The sequence below is a fragment of the Monopterus albus genome, unplaced genomic scaffold (assembly GCF_001952655.1).
Source record: "Monopterus albus unplaced genomic scaffold, M_albus_1.0 scaffold6.1, whole genome shotgun sequence".
Lineage (NCBI taxonomy): Eukaryota > Metazoa > Chordata > Actinopteri > Synbranchiformes > Synbranchidae > Monopterus > Monopterus albus.
In genome coordinates this window covers 3,600,043-3,615,272 of record NW_018127886.1, presented here as the reverse complement: position 1 = coordinate 3,615,272, position 15,230 = coordinate 3,600,043, and the positions used below count along the sequence as shown (strand labels likewise).

General features: G+C 39.2%; 2 protein-coding genes across 4 annotated transcripts in view; both read right to left on the bottom strand.

Moving 5' to 3' along the window:
- slc16a4 (solute carrier family 16 member 4) overlaps positions 1 to 10,994 on the bottom strand; it is a 19,056-nt gene extending 8,062 nt beyond the window's left edge. Inside the window, exons 1-7 of one of the 3 annotated variants that reach the window (XM_020614644.1) lie at positions 9,976 to 10,994; positions 8,874 to 8,972; positions 3,650 to 3,776; positions 3,251 to 3,383; positions 2,886 to 3,029; positions 2,545 to 2,706; positions 1,780 to 2,430 (exon numbers count right to left, since the gene is read on the bottom strand). In XM_020614644.1, the coding sequence (XP_020470300.1) occupies positions 1,780 to 2,430; positions 2,545 to 2,706; positions 2,886 to 3,029; positions 3,251 to 3,383; positions 3,650 to 3,766 (1,207 nt within the window). In that variant the 5' untranslated portion in view covers positions 3,767 to 3,776; positions 8,874 to 8,972; positions 9,976 to 10,994. The remainder of the gene's footprint in view (positions 1 to 1,779; positions 2,431 to 2,544; positions 2,707 to 2,885; positions 3,030 to 3,250; positions 3,384 to 3,649; positions 3,777 to 8,873; positions 8,973 to 9,975) is intronic. The other 2 variants (XM_020614652.1, XM_020614661.1) reach the window with 2 other exon arrangements.
- Positions 10,995 to 11,079: 85 nt separating this feature from the next.
- Positions 11,080 to 13,906, bottom strand: lamtor5 (late endosomal/lysosomal adaptor, MAPK and MTOR activator 5). The gene is made up of 4 exons (XM_020614674.1): positions 13,747 to 13,906; positions 13,596 to 13,657; positions 12,228 to 12,345; positions 11,080 to 11,488 (listed from the first exon to the last, which is right to left on the bottom strand). Exons 1-4 carry the CDS (start codon positions 13,779 to 13,781, stop codon positions 11,428 to 11,430), a joined length of 276 nt encoding a protein of 91 aa, XP_020470330.1. The 5' UTR covers positions 13,782 to 13,906; the 3' UTR covers positions 11,080 to 11,427.
- Positions 13,907 to 15,230: the final 1,324 nt, after the last annotated feature.

Below are 15,230 nucleotides of genomic sequence, written 5' to 3'. Positions count from 1 at the left end.
CAAACGCTGATATGACACCGGCAGCCAAATTGACTCAAAGTGCAGGGGGCCTATTAAGGGGCTACTTGGGGTGTGAAATCAACGACCATACCAGATAGGCCGCAGCGTCCCTGCTGGTGCTGTTTGCTGCACAAGTGGAGAACCCCTTGACAGTGGTCCAGGAGTTGTCACTGCTCTGCAGAAGACACAGACGTGGTCCGAGTCTTACTTTTTATTTTGCCGCAATCAAAACACCCAAACAGACTTTATTCAAAATATTCAACTAAACAACAAAAAATGCAAGTTCAGTCAGGCAAACTGGGCCCCTTTGTCACTGTGGGCCCAGGGCAGCCGCACCCTCTGTCCCCTCACTCAATCTGCTACAGATCTTCTCAAAAGCCAAACAAAGCATTGATGCAAAATCATGCCATTTAATGCCGAAGAAATGTGATGAAAAATGTAAGCGGATGGAATGTCTGCATGTCTTGTGTTACTATCATGACATCATCTGTCACACCCCTATGTTTACTGCATCCTAAAGTCTGTGACAACAGTGTCTAGAAGACACCTTTCATCAAAGGTACTCTTACCTCGGTCTGCTGGGGACTAACTGCTAAGGGTCACATTCAGAAGCATGCAGCTCACAACTGTACGATTCCATCTAGCACATTTCAATTATTCACAAAGCTTGACCAAGCACTCTTACATGCACATGTGGTGGTAGTTAAAAAGGTTCATGCTTTTTCCTGCTCATATGCTCATCAATGGTATATGCTACCGTTGAACCCACTCACCCTGGCCAGTGTACCAAAGATTGGCTTTTATGTAAGTACATTTATTACATAAGATTGCAGAGGCTGAGCAGCTCACAAATAATGCCTAGAAGTTGACTGGGCACTTTTTGATGTGGCTTTATAAATGTGCACCTCCCTGTTCACAATCACTTGAAGCCACATTCAAAGACAAAAGGCTGCAGTAAAATGAATACCGAGGAAATGAATGGAATAACTGGCTTTTCACTCCACCTTTGAGTGTGGCTGTTAGGAAGACAACTAATACCATTGATTTCTGACATGATCAGACAAACACTGAACAAACTAGTTCTGGTTGAGCATAATGACCCTTAGTAAGGCTTGCTGTAACTCTGTAGTTGGCTGCTGAATTAACTTTTGTTTAAATGATGGCTGTGGTGGTGGCTGCAAGATAAAAGAATTTACATTTTAACAATAATGTTTTCCTTGGTGTGTTGTCGGCATTTTCATCTTCAATATCCTCCCTTCTACACTTTAGAATAACTTAAGAGTGGAACCTTTGACCACAGTTTAACCTTCAAAACCAATCACAAATTTTCCTAGTTTAACATTTTGGAAAATTTGCTTTTTTCCTTGTCGTCATCACCTTGAGATTAAAACAAGAATTTCTGGCTCAACCTACTCCTTTTGATTATGGATAAATACAGCTCATACGTCAAGGTATAGATATGTTTGGTCGTCTTAGATAGTTTTTCAACTTCTAAAAATCTTTCGCACTTTCATGTGCTGAATGACAGCCCTGAAGAAGGCCCCCTGTTTTGTACACACCAGTTTTTCGTACAGACAGATTTTGTTACTTTTGGAGAGAGCTGTGTCTGCAAATACTAAACTAAGTGGCTACATACAGTATTTAATGTACATACATGAAAGTGCTTTGGAGATCCTCATCTAATCCTTGTCAAGAGAGCTTAAAAACGTTCCCAAAATGCCAAACCATTCCTTTAAGGTGGATCATAAAAACACAATGATCCACCACTGTTTGCCTCACCTGCCACAGAGATGATAAAGGAAGCATCCATGGCATCGATGCCCAGGGTTCTGGCTCGGGCAGACAGATGAAAATAGGGGATGAAATAGGCCAGTTGGCTGAAGACCACGGACCAAGTAAAGATGCAAAAGAATGGGTCCTTTAACAGGGAAAAATCCAGTATTTTGGCTTTTCTTACAGTCACCTCACTTGGTGTGTTATTATGTGAGGGAAATCCAACAATGGTGGACCCATTCACGCTGCCATTGAGCTCTGATAAGTTGTCTGGAGCTGTGGGTTTACAATGGCCCAACTCATGGTGAGGCTCATGGCCATTTACATCATTGAAGACCAGTCTGGTCAGTTCAGGGTTCGCTGACTGGTCCTGGGGTCCCTGAGCACATTGTTCCCCTAGATTCTCTGTGTCCCTTTGAGAGGAAGGAGATGATTGGAGTGAGCCTGATCTGGAGATGCCATTAAATAAGTGAGAGGAGCCATTCAAGCCGTTCTTATTGTATTCCTTGTCTGTGGAGCCCTTGAGGGAAACAGCAGGGCTCGTTTGGATGGGAGAAGAGGTAGGGTTTGACACAGGAGGTTTCACATTGATGGGTCGCAGAAGCATGCCAGACGCCACCAGATTCAGCATGAGACCGCCAAGAATTAGGATCGCGCCTGTGGGAGACAAAGGCCTCAAGTAAATACACCAGAAAACATTGTTGAATCCAATCAAAGAAATGCAATTGTGGCCTAACACCGTCTGGTTATTAACAGATTTGACCTGCCTACCTTGCCAAGCATATTGGTCCAGAAGCAGCTGAGTGAACGGAGCAAGGGCAAAGGTCAACCCCATCCCAGAACGCCCAATCGCATACGCTGTTGCTAACCTCTTTCGAAAATACAGGGCTGTAACCACTGAGAAGGACTGGTATAATAGTGCAAAACCCATTCCTGACAGGAGTAAAGAACATTGTCATTACGAAACACTGCGTCAGTTACAAGATTGTAGGCAGACAAGTGAAAATCATCAACAACCAGTGAAATAGATATCCTCATGCAGAGCGTAACCTTGGTCTTATGGTTTCAGAGTCATCAGGGAAGTCAATGAGGTATCACACATTTTTACTCACCAACTATCACTCCCATGCTGATGTAGAGGAACACCACACTGTTGGCAAAAATACTCATGAGGAAGCCTGCACTAACTAGCAATGCCCCGGTGATGGAGGTCACCCTGGGTCCTACCTTGGCACAGGCCACAGAGGCAATGGGTGCTGCAGCAGATACAGGAACAAAAGCACAAAGACTTACGATCTCTTTCTAGTGTAAACATACAGATAGTAAAAGCACTGGTCTCCAGTTACAGCTTTAAGTTGGGATGTGAAGGAGAGAGGACACAATTATATGAGACAGTATTCTCTTCACATGCAGTCTATGGTCTCTACAAAGAACTAAATAAGTGATGGAGACAGAGTTGGCTTTTTTCAGTTCAAACCTCCAGATAGACGCAGACACGACATGATGGACCCGATCCAGCTTATGCTCTCTGCCGAGCCTCCAAACTCATCTTGGAAAGCCACGAAGAAGAGCCCAAAGCTCTTCAGTGTCCCCATGACTAGAACATTCACCTGAAATCACACATTTAAAAAAAGTATGAAGTAGTTATGGCATGGTGCACCATATACCCCCACAAGGCACTTTAAATATTAAGGTCTAGACCTTACATTATTATAAAAGGAAACCCAACAAATTACCCCTTAAGCAAGCACTTGGCGACAGTGGGGAGGAAAAACTCCCTTTAATGGAAGAAACTTCCAACAGAACCAGGAAAAATAAAATTATAACTTCAGAAATAGAAATGACGAATTATCACAAACAAACAAGGTGGACATACCAGGAAGCAATGCAGCACCACCAACCAGCCCCAGCCTCCATCTGGAGGGTCCTCATACTGAATATCTTTATTTTTCTCATTCGCTGTGGTCATGGCATCCTTCCTGAACAGGTTCATGGCTACCTGGCTTTCACCAAGAGAAAGGAAAGAAAGCTAGCAATTAATTTAAAGTATCATCAGCTGCCTAATCAGAAGCTTCATCTGATTGCATGACATGAATGACCTGTCTTCATGTGAAGAAGGTTGATATAAACACGGTTACAGTTGGGGTGGATTTAGTAATTTGGGGGCCCTAGGCAAACACAAATATGAGGGCCCCCCCCTTTGCTCTATTTTCACTGATTTTCTAATTAGAATGTTATTGTTATTAGGGATTCTGCCGTGTATTTTTTGCTATTTGAAGTTTCCTTTTAGAAATAAAAATACATTATGATAAGAGTATTGTTTGATTTTGATTTTTAAATGCTAAGACATAAGCAAAAAAAAAAAAAAAACTAAACTTTTTTTTATTCTATAAGGTCAAAACGCCAGGCATTAAGTTAAAATGAAACCACAGGGAGTGGTGATGAATGAATGGTATTTTGTACAAATGGTTATTACCATTAGGGAATTCTGTCTTCAAGGTGAATTAGGCTACTAGACAATATTTACTGTACATGCTGCATATTTTTGTTTTGTTTCCAGGCTCATGGTCACAGTTTTTGATAACTTGTAATACAATGAAGACAAGTCTATAATGGATTAGATGACTGAAGATCACCAGTAATCACCGCATGCCACTAAATGTAATCCAGGTTTTCTCAAAATGTTACAAGGAGCTGCAGTTTTATCTGTTGCTTGTGGCTACTTGTACTGTAGGTGTTTTTCCTCTGAGTTTATTAAATAACTGTAACTATCACAAAACAGCAGGATGGATATCCTCTCCAAAGTGAGAGAGTTGTGCATTTAGACATGTGGCACAGCAGTGAAAAGAGCAGCAACAGGTAATGTTTCATTAAGCATTAGCAACTAACACTCCAGCATTAAATTCCAGCTTTTAAACTGGAGCGGACCACCAGCTAACTAGGTGGAGGAGAAATGGAACTACCTGAGCTATAAGTTTTTTTTAGGTCAATGCACGCCAACTTATTTTTCTGACCCAGTGAGTTTTAAAATAACGCTATGAAACACTAGTCATGAAGGATGAACTTGAGTCTTGACAGTCAGGACAAGAGGAAATTGTCCACCATGGATTTAATAACATGGATGTTTTTGCACAGAGTGAGAAGAGTAAAAATCATCTGGTTTATGGTAAGACAGGCCTGAGTATGTGTTCATATTTAAGGGCTGGTTTTCTATTGTAGACTATCTGAATGTTATCATTAGCCCAAGTGTTGGTAGCTGTCAATCATGAGTAACGTCAGGTATGAGATACGGCGCAGCAACTGTGGATGGATGGATCTGGTGTTGTTGGGTCTGATTTGTTTCTCCACAAGACAACACTGACTAATTTTACTAACAGTCCTGTCTGATACAACTTTGCACATTGCAGTCAAATATGTGACAGTGATCTTTACTGTATAATGGCAGGAACTGCATTGTTAATGCAGTGTGCTTCTTTTATATGTTAAGATCTTTTAACCATTTACTAACCAACAACAGCTGTTTAGCAGAAAAGAAGACATTGGTTTAAACAAGAAAATCACTTTGAATAAAGGTAGTGAATTTTACATAATGAGCAGGATTAACCTTGTTAAAAAGGAACATATAAGACTCAGTGTATTCATGCATGAGCTTGACCAATGACATACAGACTAGTGAATGATTACCAGTGAAACACAACTTTCCGATAAATACGAGTCAGTACTCAGATTTTGCAAGTTCAGTGATGGCTGATGTCAACAGATTCTTTAGTGAAAAATCAAAAGCATGTCTAGTCTCTTTGGTGCTCTGTTAATCTAACTCCAGGACACTGTCACACACTGAATGCTGTCACCAGATCTTATACCACTGATTATATTGTTAGGAGAAAAAACAAACCATAAAAACATGTACTGTATATTTTCCCACTTGTCCTAACTGGTATACAAACAGGCAGATACTTATATTTTATTTGACAGCTTACCTTGCACATAACATATACAATATGTATAATTTAACCATCACATTAAAGCTACATGTATGATTATTGCATAAACATCATCACTATACTTCGACTATTTCCAACCATAGTTCAGAGTTGCTGACTGCTTTACTATTTGAGAATGCTGTACTCTTTATCAGTGGATAAAAATCAATAAATTCTTATGGACAGCACTAGCATATAATGCACTAAGGTGTTTATAGCCTGTCTGTTTTAAATTGAGTTGGTTTTACCATTTGGTACCATTTATCACACACTGCTATAATGTATTTGCATTTCCTGACACTTTTTTCATCTCATTTGTGACCTTTTCTCCATTTTCATCTTCTGCCCTCTGTGGTGCTGAACTCTGAAACCAGAGTGTGACTGTACAAACATGAACAGACCTCTGTGTACTAATGAGGATGTGCTGATTCAGCAGTAAATTACTTATATATCATGTATCTTAAAGAACCCATGATGTGCTTTTCCTTGTTTTCTGACTTGTTACAACAGTGACCAATGAAGCACCCTGGGGAGGTGACTGATCAGCTCATCACAGCTGGATTCTAGAGGTACACAAGATTAATCATTAAATGGCTGGAAATGAGCATACTTAATTAAATTGTAGTCATACTAAAGCATATTAATGGTTTACTCTGTGTTTGTGTAGTTTACACAGCCCTAGATAATATTTTATCTGTTTGCAGAGACTCATCTGTATCAAACTGGTTAAACTTGATAAAATATACTTATCAGTGAGGCCTAAGTAAACAGGCAATGTTAAGTGTGTGCAAAAACAGAAATGCTATTATTAGTCTGTTATACCTCTATAATGAAATGAAACCATATAGATAATTTTGCTTTGGCAGTACAACATGAATGTGAGTCTGCCGTAGTTGCAATAGTCTATAAAAATAAACAATCTATAACAGGACTGGCACAGACTCTGTCACATTAGACTGCTGTTAAAGCTGTCCAAACACTGAAAAAGGATGTGACATGGCACTGTGTGTGTTATACATAGCACAGACTGTGCTAACAATGCCTGATGGCAATGCTACGTGACATTTTGCAAAACTAATTGCTGACATGGATAGAACAATGAGTTATGCATTTGCAAACACACTGCATCATTGTTCCTGATGGCAGACTGTGCACACTCACGGGGCAATGCTGGAGTCAGACCTGCCAGGTGTTCACACAGTAGCAGGAAAAGCCATGCCTGAATTTGTCAACTGAAGTGAACGAGAGGAGTAAATATTTTATAGAATGAGCCCAGTGTCTTGCCCAAGGACACGTGGACTGCCGGCACCGAGATTCAAACCTTCAACCTTCTGGTTGGGAGACAACTGCTCTACCCACTGCACCACTGTCACCTCTCTACCTGTGAGATAACAAGGCTGACCATCTTAACAAGTTAAATAAAAGTTTCATTAGAGTGGAAAACTGATTACATATCAGTTGAAGAAATGTTATTTAACTAAAGATTCCAGCTACTACACACAGGCAGGTTTTAACTATACATGTAAACATGTCAACACAGTATTGCTAAGCAATTATAGTGGGACGTGTCTGTAGCTGTTTTCAAGACTAGGTGCGTCATCTTGAAATATTAAACCTTGGCTGAATGTCTAATAAATACAATATAACCTAGGCTCAGATGCTGAAACGAAAAGACACCTTGAACAAAGTAGGTCATAGTGAACCTGTGTTTATCACCAGTCTTTTGTAGCCTGCATCACTACTTCAGTCTACAATGTATAAGAAGCAGAGACCAAATTACAGCAGATTAAAAGGGGAATGAATTGGGCCAGTGTACTCCAAGGAAAGTATTTTCCCCCATGTGCTGTTCACAAGTTGTCCTCACAGTGTGCTTAAGTGCATGTTTGCAAATGCGCTGGGAGACTGAGGGTTTGAGTGAAGGGGGATTGGAACTCAGCACTTTATAGTGAGGCATGCCAATGCACACTTACACCAGGACATCCAACTTTACATTACTTTAGGCTACTTGGTGAACAATGTTATCCAAAACGTTTGTCTATTTGACCTACATTTATAGAGATATAAATTAAAGTATTTTCTGCAGGCCAAAAAGTATCAACAATCAATAAGGCACTACTAAATGCTCTTTTCACCTCTAAGAAAGCCTGATTTTTAAGTCCAAGTCTGTGTATGACATCTGGACTGATCAAACTGAAAAGAAGTCTAAAAGCATCCCCTTCTTTAAAGAAAGAAAAGTTAGTTTTAGAATTCAACACTCTACAGTTGAAGTTCAGTGTGTCTCACTTGCTCCCTGTGCTTGTCATTTCCTGTGGCCCCAATATGCACCACACACATTTTGGTTATGGAAGCTAACTGCACTAAGCTTTGGAGATCAGGGTCAGCATGTTATGGAATTAGCCAGCAGACATCGTCCTTCTTCTGCAAGTACTTAATGATCAACTCTTAAAAGACAGAATATTGCCCACCTGATGACCCTGTAGACTTGCCTTCACGCCTACATCCACACAGAACTTGTATTCATGTTGGTGATAATATAGTTACAGACTCACTGGAATTGTTAACAGCCTTATTTTGTTAGCCAATCCTGGTAGAACAGTGTCAGTGGTTGGACAATGTCTACACTTAAATTATTCCATAGTTTTACCCCACTTATGGAATACAAAATCTTTTTTTGGCTGTACGTATAGCATGAATTTTTAAATTTTTAAATTTAACTGACCCCTTAAATTGTATCCCCCTTCCCTTTCATTAAATAGTTTTTGAATTCCACCAGGTAATAAATTGTTCCTGGCTTTATACATAAACAGATTTAGGACAGCATGACCAGACACCCCCCTCTCTGGGGCCAAATGATGGGTGAACATCATTTAACTGTGTACTGAGTTTCCATATGAATGCTCTCCCATTCTTTGACACATTTAATTGTTTATTATTGACAGACCCAAACACAAAGATTTGTACTTCTTGCCCCCTGTAGATAGGGATGCCAGACAATAATATTTGAGCTTGATGGAGAATGTCCAAAAGAGAGGTAACCTTTGTGTGACAAGGGAGAATTCAGGATTAGTCGATAACCAGAGCAGAGTGATTTCTGACCCGGTCAGCTTGATAAGTTACCTGTTATAATGTTTCTCAGAAGTCTTAGTCTCTGAGTGTCATCTTCAGCTTGGCTGAAGGGCACTTGGAGCTACGGCTGCACCGAGATTCAATTCACACCTGTAACAACAAGTCGATAATTATAACTGTAGTAGGAAACTGTTTTGCATGTTTACAGGAATGAATGTTGATTTGGTTGTGACACATCATGCTGTAATTTTCTGTATAGCACACCTCTTGCAAACAAGCCTGTCTACTCTAGACAGTCACAATGGCATCTTGGAAGGACATAGCAGTGACAGTGCTGCACGAGTGCAGTTTTAAGTTTTAAGACGAACACAACCAACCACCTGCGCAGACATGTTTCGGGTAAATAGTCAGTCTAAACAGCAGGTATTTCAAAGTCAAACACAGCTTCATTCTTAAAGACTGTCGGCTTCATGGTATAGCAGGTGATTTGTACAAAAAGTGGGTCAAACAGAGTTTGCACTTCCAAAAACACATCTGCTGATGTCACTGCAACAGTAGATACATTATACATAGTACACACCGTGACCACTGCACTGCTGTTTCCTTATATTCTTACTATGCCTTACAATAAAACCTTTCTAAGTCTAATGATGAGAGGAGATGAAAAGCCCTTGTTAAAACTCTCCATTCAATCATCAGGGTTGAGCAGGACATTCTTACAGAGATAGGTTTAGACTTCAGACAAGTGTTACCCATTAGGAGTACCCTCTTAAAGTTAAAAGCCTGGCAAAGTCATTCTCATTTACTTAAAAAATAATCCAAATATTATCATTTTTTGCCATGTTCCACCCCTGCCAATATCCTGCTTTGACAGCTGGACTAATGTATTACCTCAGGAAACTGTCTTATTTATATTACTCTTTTTCCAGTTTTTCTGATTATTTCATCCATCAAAATAACCCAAATTCACACCCTTCAGCGTTCAGTTATGACCACAGCCTTGCCTCTGCACTGAGGAACAATCACAGAGGAAAGCCAGACATCACTCCAGAGGAATTGAGAGTTATGTAGTAAGGCAGGGTGTTTAGCTGAAGGCTTTTGGCATACATACACAAAACCGTATTATGGTGAGGAGAGAACAGGGAGGTCTTACCGTGCACAGCTGTGAGCAAGTTATCTTCTGTTCACAGGCCTGAAGCATTGTGCCCCTGACTCAACAGTGCTGAGACGGCAGGAAAAGGGACTTTGTAGCAGATGCCAAACTTCAGGTAAACAGCCACTTGAATGTCAAAGTGATGTCTCTTTACATAGTCCTGCGCTGACGCAATGTGAGTGAAACGCTTTGAACCATAAAGACGTTTGGACGGTAAACAAGATATCACTATTACCCTCTTAACCAACTTTGTAACTTTGTGGTGTTGACAGAGGTGTAATCGTTTTCAGTCAAATGCAAATGTTTTTGTTCAGGTAATTCGCACTTAATACGATTACACACTTAACAAAGACTCCAAAAATTTTGCTGAATTATGGAGTATGTACGTGAAATCTCCTTAAGATCTCAGTGTCCTTTTGTCCCAGTTTCGATTAGTTTAATTTGACGCGTAAATTGGGGGTTTCTCGCTCCGGTGTTGTGCGTCCCAAGCGAGGGACTTTTTTTGCAGAGAGAAATATATGTGGGACCTTACCCCTGAAGAAGACCGTGCCATAACTTGGCTTCTATGACTGGGTTTTCTGAGATGCATCTCACGCCGGGCTTATCATCGCTGGTGGTGCCGAGGAGCTGCAGAGAGCAAAGCCTTCACTGAGGAGAGTCACGTGACTGAGATGTAGCAATGAGCCTTATCTGAAGACCTGGAGGGAGAGTGGTGGGGTCTGCAGGCGAAACGTCACAGCCACCGCAGACTTTACTCAGGTACCTTTACGAGGGCGGTGCGCCACAAAGCTGCACTGCGGACAGCCAGCATGTGCGTGCAGATTATATGCGCGCTCTCTAGCCAAACACTCCTGAGATGAATTCACCAATAAGCACAGCCCTCATCCGGAAAGGAGTGAAATGTAACCGCTGCATGAGAGCCTGTTTATTCCACATTCCTCCAAACAATATCCTAACTTCTTTTAATTTACGACTGCAAACTCTGAAGCTGTGAAATCAGTTTTTTCCCTTTATTTCTTGGATGAATGCCATGCACTTGTCAAAGAAAAGTGATTAACTATAAAATCTGAGAAACGGAGAAAACGATCAAACTTTAACAGAGGACAGAACAAGACAAGTTAAAGTTTATTTTAAGGTTGTTCTATTCACGAGTACCTTGGTTTGAAGGATAACCATGTAAACAAGAAGACAAACACGCTCACACACCATTACCATGGCTGAATACATGATAATTAACCTGTTCTGTAAATGATATCAATAAAATACTATTCCTGACAGATAGCTATATATTATGTTTGTTTTGTTTAAGAAGTGACTCACTCTCCAGTATAATGTATGGCTATCATATGGGATCTAAACATACAGAAAACAGTAAACCAACATAGAAACTGTGAATTTTTCTTTATCAAAAATCATTCAGATGGTGATTATAACTGTTTTTACATGTTGTCTTCAAGATGCTATCTTGTGAACTGCTACTGTGATGGTCCCGTGACTCCTCACCAGAATATTTCTGCAAAATAAACAACAGCATGCTAAGACATTCTCCCAATAAATGATAATCATGCTGAGGTGTTATTAATCACCATTATGAAGATACATCATCACCACCACCATCATCATCATTATCATCATCATCATACCAGAAAAAGAGTTATATTGTCCCAAAGTGTAAATGCTTTGTCAAAGGTTTACCAAGTCTCCCATAAATAAGGTTATGGTTTGTTTTGTCTATACATATCTATAAGATAATGAACATTAAGCTTTAAATTCTAATTTACTTCAAACCCACACTGAAATAAGGTGTTAACTGAGACATTTTGTAATGTTTTTTGATCACTATTAATCAGAGGACAATAATCACCTCACCAGTTGAGGATTAATATCCTGTCACATTTGGTTTTTGAAAATGATTTCTTTATAATGATCATAAGTTTTGTTTGAAGTTGAAGTCACTGATGCCTCTGCACCACATGGTGCTGTGAATATGTCCAGAAGGTGGCAGCATAGCCACGCAAATGAAAATAAACTTCTCTGCCAAGTCTCTGAGCACAGTCTGAGGTACAAATACTGGACATTCAATCTTTGATTTTGGATTTAATTCAACAGCTTTGTCTAGATTTATTGATCTCCACACATATTAGTCAAAAGCACTACAAGCATACTGTATCTTAAATTCAATGAGATGGAGAAAAAGGATGAAAGATGCAAGTCAGTCAAACAAAAAGACAAAAGGTTGCATCAGTGCTCACCCTGACTCAGACTCCAGACACACAGTGGGAATGTCTGTTGGGTCTCTGGTGAGAGCTACAGCTTGTTTGGCCAGAACTGACACAACACCACCATGTTCATCGGACAGGGAGCCACGGCCTGTTGATTACAAGATATAAAACGATGTCAGCCAAAACAAACAAGAATTAAACTAAACAACATCCAGCCAGTTTATTGGAAACGTTGACATTAAAATGTTAAGAAGCTACCTTAACATCTGAAAGGTGAAATCAACACATTTTTTTATTTTATCACATGTGGGATAGTTTGATAACTTTAAGGAGACAATTAGACTGTACCGTTACTGCCTGGGGAAATTATTTAGATGGACAGCTTTTACATTTCATGTTAAAAATCAACCTCCAGCATGTGAATATAAACTGGCATACACTTTTAGCAATATCTACTCCACAGATGCTAACAGTTAACAAGCCTTTTTCCTTAACAAGCTCCAATTTTGATCAGGATGTTACTGTCTGAGCTGCCTGCCAATTCTTATTTCAGATGTGTATTGCACTTATACTTAGTCATTTATGTGACCAAATACAAATCTGACAACAAGCTGTAGATTGGGTGGTCTTGTATTAACAGTTTGTCTTGTGTAAAAAGTCTTCATTTTAAATGTAATCAGACCATTCAGGATATATATAATTACAGGTGGAAGCAGTGCTAATACAGAGTAAATAAAAATCAATGAATCTGGTGTTACTGAGTACTGCACAGAATAGGTCAGGGTCCACATTTCAGCTGACACTGACAAGACTGTTATTTTTTAATCAGCAAAGTTACTGAGCAGGTGGTTTTCTGTATATGATTAACCCTGGACTACTTTTATTTCAGATCAAGAAAATGTGTAGCAAGTTGTGTTATGCAAATTCATCCATTCATTCATTTTCTACCGTTTAGTCCCTTGCGGGCCGGAGCCAATCCCGGCCGGCAATCAAGCGAAGGCGGGGCGTGTTATGCAAATTAAAAAATGTATATTTTCTATTTCAAACATTTGCACTTGGCTTTGGAGTGATTATGAGGTAGTTGTTCTCAGTTGCTTTGGCATATTTTGTAATAGTGAAAATCATTTTCAAAACAATGTTAAATTCTCAAATCCAAAGTTCATTTTTCACAGCAGTAGATGCATTTCTTGTTTTCATACAGAATTGATCATATGTGATCAAAACTGGTTACACTAGTTTTCTATTGATCAGGCTTGATTCACCCCTGAGAAATAAATCCACCATTACCACATGCAGCGTTTAAGAAATGCTCAGATATTAATACATCAATATTTTCAATCCAATAGCTTTCCTATAAAGCTCATAAACAAACAAATATCTAACTCTCTGTTTTCTTACAGCCCAGGTTGTGTCCTTGTTGATCCGTGCAGAGCACACCGACAACTGCTGGATTCTTCATGCTGCCAAAACACAAACAAGAGGCAAGAAGTCATCTTTAATGTCCCAACATTTAAAATACGAACTCATATTTAGTCTGGTATTAACTTACGTATCATCGAGATGCTGTTCGAGTGTCGACTCCATGATTAATAGCAGTAGGTCAGTGAGAAATTCAACTTTAATGTATTTGTTATGGTTGTCTGCGTTCTCAGAGCTTCCGGGTGGAGTCAGCTGATCGTCACGTGTTCTATGGGTCTCTGTTAGGAACAAACGACACGACGCGAGCTATAATAAAACAAACTACAGAACTATAGTAATACCATACTTAGACATGTATATACACTGTAAAATTTTCATACTTACCGTAGTAGTACCATTGTACGTAGTTATTTGTTTGAAAATATATATAAGTCAGTCAGGTCTGTGCGTTTATAGTAGATAGCATGATCTTAAAGCTATGTTTACTAATTAGGTAGTATTTAAATATCCTAGTGAAATTTATATGCTACTATGTATTTTGATATACAAGCTTAATATGAGGCTAAGCTACAGTAAAATTATTTCTGCTCTCTTTTGTGTGGCTAGGTCACTACAATCTTTTTCTAACAAAACACTCATATTTTTTTCATTTAGCATGTCACTCTCTTCATTCCAGACATGGTGAATTTAACTCTAACTGGTTCTTTTATCTGAAGGCCCCAAGAAGTAACACTCAGGAAACAGGAATCAGCTTTACATAGATTTATTTTCTTCTGGTTAAATGCAGAGTTATTACAGCGCTGGGCTCTGAGAGATGACAAGTATCCAAGAGCCTCAATAATCAAAAATCATTCACATTTATCTTCTCGGGCTGGGACTGCCCTGTACATGGGTGGTACATTGCATGGGTGGTACTTTACATGTAAATATTCTAGAATGTTCATATAGGCAGTATGTGTGTGTGTGTGTGTGTGTGTGTGTGTGTGTGTGTGTGTGTGTGTGTGTGTGATAAATTAACAGTATCTTATCTATAGTTTCCAGAACGACACTTATCTATGCAATCTATTCTTGCACAATTATCCAAGAAGATGAGAAATACTACAAGTTGACTCGAAGCTGAATATTATAACTATAATGCATGCATAAGAGCCAGGTTAATACTGATACATGGTGCTGTTAATGAAACACAGACAGTCATACTAAACTCTATCATTATAAAAGCAAAATAATACTAACTGTAAATAAAACAACTGTAACTCCTGAAATCCAATCCTAACAGTGAACAAGGGATTTTGATATTCAGAGATTCATAAATTTAGAGCTAATTACTTGAGTTATTTTTTCCCCTATTATATTTTGACTAAATTATATCTGTATTGATGGTTCAACTTCCACTTTGTTCTCAAGGATTGCACAGACAGTCACAATCAGATGATTCACAAATATGTTGACATTGCCTAAAAGAGCTCCAGTGTCACATGTTTCCCAGTAATGAAACTGGTTTGTTTTTTTTTTAGGTTTTTTTTGACACTCAGAACATATCACTGAGAATTGAATTCATCTCTAGAAACAAAGCCATCTCCACCATCCCATTCATAACAGAATGGTGCAAAC

What these genes read in the sequence shown, in the direction of transcription:
- lamtor5 (XM_020614674.1), bottom strand. Translation starts at nt 13,781, where the DNA reads ATGGAGTCGACACTCGAACAGCATCTCGATGATAC. An exon ending in ACAAGGACACAACCTGGGCT is followed by an intron (nt 12,346 to 13,595) that starts GTAAGAAAACAG and finishes TGTAATCAACAG; the next exon opens with GCCGTGGCTCCCTGTCCGAT. An exon ending in TGTCTGGAGTCTGAGTCAGG is followed by an intron (nt 11,489 to 12,227) that starts GTGAGCACTGAT and finishes TTTATTTTGCAG; the next exon opens with AAATATTCTGGTGAGGAGTC.